We start from the raw sequence: 6,059 nt of genomic DNA, 5'->3' as shown, positions 1-6,059 counted from the left end.
GGTTCGTGCCCCTCTTATGATTCTTCCACTGAATGACTGTTATCTATGCCTCCTTCTCAACTATTACTTTGAATTATGATAAATAAACAGAATCCAATAAGACTGCAGTGCAGCAGCTCATACAGTGCATCAAACATGTATTATTGTATCATATGATCCTCTTGGGTCTGTGACTGGGCAAAGGGGGAGCTACTTAGCCGTGGCCTCATCCACTGCCCATCCAGAGCAAAATCAGAGACAGAGTGCAACCAGCTGCTGATCCAAATAAATCAATGAGACAAAACAATAAAATATATTCACCAAAAAAATAAACAGAGCACAATTCAGGCAAACACATAAATAACTGCAGAACTGTTGTTAACTGTTAAATTAATATTAATATAATAATGTTAATGTCATACATGCATAATACAAACATATACACACCATATATTATTACATATGATAATTAATAATAGCTGCAACAGACAATATAACAGCTATCATAATCAAACATTATTAATAATGATAGTAAATGAGAGCAGTACATCTGAGATTATGAAACCTGTTTGTCAATTCTACTGTTGTGTCCCAATACAAGGTTAGAAAAGCTGTAAAAATATCATTGTTCATGAACCAATATCTGTCTCACCCTTTTCGTGAACAATGACACTTATGAAAGCCAGGGTGATTGTGGTGAATGAGCTTTGCTTGCTCATTCGAGACATGGAAAATAATGCTCCAGGGGAAAAAAAACCCTCCAACGGGATGATGGCAGATGGTAGGTTTAATGGCAGCCAAAGCGCAGTACAAAAACAACCAAGTGCAGTATTTACCACGTGACCGACACAGAAACCCCAGTGGCACAAAAACAGAAAGAAATAACAGGAACACAAACCATACAAAAACACAGGTCTCCGAAAGCTCGTTCTGCTCTTGCCCCAACAATATTTCGCCAACTTGCTGTCTCCAATTCCAACCTACTCTCCCCCCACATGGTGTTTGCCCGTTTCCTTGAAGGCCAGGCCCCGCCCTCTTCTAATAGGCAGATCTATTGCCAGGGGAATTCTGGAACACTCTTATTTCCCATAAACAATAATCAGCAACAGAGCAGACAGAGAAACAATACACAATTCCCCAACACTCCAAAAAACCCCACATATAATACACACAAAACCCACAACATCAATAACAAACAGGGCCAAACAATAATAAACAACAGTGGTTTCGTCGGATCCGGCTACTCCGACTACTTCCTAGACCTAAGTACAAACAAACATAACACGGACCAATTATAAGGAACCCCTATACAGTATGTGTGATGTGTGAGGCTTTGTGTGTGAGAGTCCGGGAGGTTATTGCGTGAAGTAAGCTGGAAGGTGTGTGAATGTCCAGTGCCAACGCGACGGCACGTGCACCTGCTATCGGCAGCTAACAGCTGATTGGGACTAGGGTGTGTGTGTGTGTGTATGTGCTTCGACGGGCCTGCTGCTCCGTCAGCGGGAGGGACAAACTCGCGGTTTGTCACAGTGATTAGAGGAGTTAAGACGCCACACCCAGCCAAGTAAACGGAAGGAAGAAGTATAGTACCCAGGGAGCCTACATGCCTTCAGTTTTGGAAGGCAAGGTGCTGCCCACACAGAACCTCCCAGGCAAAGCCACAGCAGCCATAGAGATGACACCAACCAGAGGCATACACTCCCCCCAGTGGGAGGTCAGCCTGAGCAAATGGAGCCCGAAAACCCACGGCCCACAACATGAGGCTGGCGGTGGAGTCGGCCACCCAGGCAGCAGATCCACACACTCTGAGCGAAGAACAGACCCCCAATCATACACCCACCACACCACATAAACTTCCACAAACATCTACTCAATCATATGGTGAAATCATGCACTCTTAGATTGTGCTCACACCCGCACCATTCGCTTTTTTTTCTCATTCATGGGGAGAGTAGGTATCTGACCCGCTCACCCAGGTGACCCCAGGCAGGGCTCGCAGCACTTCTTGAGCTGTGGCCCTTCCTCCCCAACCAGGGTGAAGCAGGGGACAACTAGCTTTACTACCTATCCCCCTATCCCCCAACCCCGGTCCAGGGTCCAATGAAGACCGCAACCCGAGTAGCCACTCCCACCAACCCCACCATGCTCTTCCGCCGCAAGCCCGAGCAGCAACCTGAAGACATCATACCACTAGGACTAGCAGCTCGTCATCCAAGCAGGGGCAGCGTCCCAGGGGGGAAACACCCCTACAGGCACAGGCCCCGTGTGTACAGCCCCTGTACACACGCCAACTCCCCAAATGACAAGCATGTGTGTCTAAGGTGGTGTGCAGTAATCTAGCAAGATGTTGAAGTACTGAGTAGTGCTTAATTTCTTGGATGGTGACGGTTCTAGGCGCATTGTCTTGGTTTTCTCGGCATTGCAGGCCCACTGTAATGGTAGAGGTGGTGGCTGGCCACTGAGGTGGGCTCTGCGAGGGGGCCTCCTGTAGTGGATGTCTGCACAGGAAGAAGTAGAAACAGGGTATGGCTGTCATGTTTTGCCACAAAATGAAGGAACATGCAACCTGAAATGAAGGGTTGGACGCAGAATCTGTTGAAAAAAACAGAGAAAATCTTGAATTGTGAGGAATCAATACACCACATACAAAATGAACTGACTTAGACTAAAAGGTGGAAAACAAACACTTGAAACCCTGACCTGACAATCTTCAATTAAATACATGACCTGAACTAACTAGTGGCTTGGTGGGTCAGATGGTAGAGCAATGGCTTGGGAAGCAGAAAGTTCTGGGCACAACAGTGTCCTTGATTAACATGCTGGCTACGGGATTGATAAAGGCCAAATATTATAACCAACAAAACACACACTTAAGGGAGCTTAATTTAGGTTAATTTAGGTGGGGGTTATCCAGTGATGCTAACAATGTCGCTGGTCTACACTTGTTTCCATTACTCATTAAGGAAAGCATTATTTGGGAATTTGAAATGCTTAAGCATCTTGTTATGTATTTTAAGAAAACTGGATCAATTGGCACAATCTATTTTTTACTCCCAATCTTCTGATCCACGTTCCAAACCAGTAGGTGGCGATAATGGAGCTGGAGCTGCCGCCAACAACCAATCACCAACCACTAATCAAAACCAAAGAAGGAGTTGGAAACCTGCAGAGGGCAGCGATCGACACTCATTACGTCTGCTGTGCCGCCAATTGCAGCAGCAGCAGAAGGAGAAGTTAAAGTCAGGAGGTTGAAAGCAGTTTCCAATCTGTTATCTAAAGAAGCAGTGTTGGGCTAGCTGCTAACTAGCATTTCCTGTCTTGTCGACAGAGACGGGGTTGCAGGTTATGCAGATAGCAGCTCGGCTTAGCCAGTTAGCAACTATACAGCAGCTGTTACAGGCCAAGAAGCAGTAATAGTATGGACTCCTGGGTCCGCTTTAACTCTCAGAGCCAAGCTAAGGAGAAAGTTATTAGGTAACTTTACAGTTTTTTTAACGACAGTGTCTAAAGTCTCACTCAAGTCAAAAATGGTTTGCTAAATACAAACGTGCCTTCGTAAGCTAGCATGCAGTCGTTGTATTGTATTACTAGGTTAGTTTGATTGTAGGCTTGCGTGTAAGAAGATGGTTCCTTTATTCTGTCTCGTCTTGAGTCCGCAGTAGCTAACGTGCATCTGTCTTACCTAATATTAACTGTAGGTTGCACGTCTTAACACTATAACCTATAGTACTATAGTACACTCTAAAACTAGAATAATGCCTAATTCAGTTCTGTTTTTGAAGTTGACCAGTCATCCTTCTTGTCTTACTGCATCCCAAACCTTAAAAAGGACTAAATATCTTTCTCTGTCAAAATAACAATATTTGGTGTTGATGTAATTATTATAAAAAATGATACCACTAGCAGATGGGGTAGAAGTACAGAAACTTCAAATCAAATTCGGTAATCAAGCTAAACCTATACTAAAAATGAAAGTACTTTACATAGATCTTTTAAATCTGAGAGTATCGTTTATACTGGCTGATTTATACTTTAGCATTTTTACAGGGCAGCCATTTTCCGATGATACAGCACTCTGATGAGCCTAATGACAGATTGTTTTGCATCTATAGGGCTGCTCAGTATGCCTGCATCCTGCTGGGCTACACTCTGCAGAAAAGTGGGTCAGGGGCTGAACTCCGAAAAACCGTTAGTCAGATGGAGGCGCACATGAGCCTTACAAGAAAGTGTAAGTGATGCAACCACTGTAAGTTATCTTCAAAACACCAGCACCATAGTGATTCTTGTGTATTGTTGTGTCACAGTGCTCCGTCTGGGAAATTCTGTGGAGGCATTGGAGGCTGCTAAAAGGGCCATACACTTTTCTGATGGTGTCCTAAGGCTCTGCCTGACTGTTAGCCATCTCAACAGAGCCATGTACTTTGCTTGTGACAACATATTGTGGGCTGGAAAAACAGGCCTCATCTCCAAACTCAACCAACAAAAATGGAGCCAGCGATCATTCAGGTACAGATTATTTTGTCTGTTCTGTTTGATACTACTTTTCAGACATTTAGATTTTTTGTGGACCAATTTTATTTACCAGCCCTGTGGTTAAACTCTGTAGGTACTATCTCTTTGCTCTGGTCCTCCACCTGACTCGAGATGTATACGAGCTGGGCCTTCTCATGGAATGTGAAGCACGTAACAGAGCCACCAAAGTTTCTCCCTTGCCTGTTGACCAGGTTTATGCACCATCTTCATCACCTTCTCCAGCTGTGCCTAATCTTGTCATACCAGAGCAGTTCCGCCGACAGCTGCATTTGCTGCTGACCGTGCTGTACAACAACCCACCTTTGCTTTTGGATCTGCTCAAGAACAGCTGTGACATCTTCATACCTTTGGACCGTCTGGGGATTTATTCTACAGGGTCCGGCTTCGTCGGGGCCTGTGGATTGACATCTTCTGTCTTATCCATTCTCACAATGATCCACCCCTGGCTCAAACTTAAGCCTTGAACCCAGAATAGTGGGGGAGGGGTTCTGTGGACCCACAAGGACATCCAAGGTCACAATGTAATGGAGTTAACCACTGATGATGATTCTGGAAATGCAGAGCTGGACTGTCAGAGTTTGAACTAGTAAGGGCATCCATATCCTTCAGCTCAAAATAGGCAACAGGTTGCATCTACTGGCACCCAGATGTTTTTAAAGTGTTTAACACTGATTAATTCTTTACTCACCTTAATGAACTGATCTGTTGGATTCTAGTGGGTCTAGTACTACTTGTCTTGTTTCTCATACTGTAAGACAGTAAGACTGTAAGTCTTTGGTTTTTATGCACACCTTCCCCAAATCTGACAGCATGCAATTTTTATTGCACACCTCTTCTTATTTAGATATGAATTCACACAAGAGTCCACAGACATATTTCAACAATTATGAGTAATCATTGCAATAACACCACAAGGCATGCCTCTACTGCTTGTCTTATGGGATCTCTGCGCGATGCAGGATCTCTGCACCATGCAGGATTTTAATAATATTGCTACATAATTGAAAGTAGCAGTCAAAGAAAAAGTATTGTTAATAGATCTACAAAGGCAGCAACACAAAAGTTGTAATATTATACCAAACATAAAGCAAGTTCACACATCTACATTTGTCCAGTCTGTTAACATTTGATAGATCCCTTAAAACCCCCTCTACTCAAAGTCTACACTTTGTGTTGGACTGAACCTCTCCCCCCAATGATTCTATTGGTTTTTAAAAAATGTGATCGTTGGGGACTTACATTTAAAGGTGTCCACTGTCAAGATTCTTCCTGTACGACCTATGAGCTTCAGTTGGTTCTTTAGTTGGAGCCAGCGGAACCTACATCAAACTGCATTACCATCATGTCCAGCATTCAAGGCATACCTGTTGTAACCGACCATAGGGTACGATAGCATTTAAAGTACAACAGGATACAAGTAAATGTGTCCCGTGTGTATTACTATTCACCAGAAAACCTTTGCTGTCATTAACTGTGTGCTCAAATCTAATTTGTCACCAGCGTGATTTGGTTGTTAAGGTGCTGTAATAAAAAGCAGTCTAACTTAT

At 43.7% G+C, this 6,059-nt stretch overlaps 1 protein-coding gene across 2 annotated transcripts; it reads left to right on the top strand.

Annotated features, from left to right (window-relative positions):
- Positions 1-3,092: 3,092 nt before the first annotated feature.
- Positions 3,093-6,058, top strand: pex11b (peroxisomal biogenesis factor 11 beta). 2 transcript variants are annotated; one of them, XM_029167048.3, is made up of 4 exons: positions 3,093-3,226; positions 4,092-4,207; positions 4,284-4,485; positions 4,586-6,058. In XM_029167048.3, the coding sequence occupies exons 2-4, from the start codon at positions 4,177-4,179 to the stop codon at positions 4,974-4,976; spliced, it is 624 nt and encodes a 207-aa protein (XP_029022881.1). In that variant the 5' UTR covers positions 3,093-3,226; positions 4,092-4,176; the 3' UTR covers positions 4,977-6,058. The 2 variants fall into 2 exon arrangements, with proteins under 2 accessions (XP_029022881.1, XP_029022879.1); XM_029167046.3 differs by having other exon boundaries at positions 3,128-3,453.
- Position 6,059: the final 1 nt, after the last annotated feature.

Source organism: Betta splendens, chromosome 11, assembly GCF_900634795.4.
Source record: "Betta splendens chromosome 11, fBetSpl5.4, whole genome shotgun sequence".
NCBI classification, from domain to species: Eukaryota; Metazoa; Chordata; class Actinopteri; order Anabantiformes; family Osphronemidae; genus Betta; species Betta splendens.
This window is presented reverse-complemented; position numbering and strand designations above follow the sequence as displayed.

What these genes read in the sequence shown, in the direction of transcription:
- pex11b (XM_029167046.3), top strand. Translation starts at nt 3,398, where the DNA reads ATGGACTCCTGGGTCCGCTTTAACTCTCAGAGCCAAGCTAAGGAGAAA. An exon ending in GCTAAGGAGAAAGTTATTAG is followed by an intron (nt 3,454 to 4,091) that starts GTAACTTTACAG and finishes TTGCATCTATAG; the next exon opens with GGCTGCTCAGTATGCCTGCA. An exon ending in TGGAGCCAGCGATCATTCAG is followed by an intron (nt 4,486 to 4,585) that starts GTACAGATTATT and finishes TAAACTCTGTAG; the next exon opens with GTACTATCTCTTTGCTCTGG.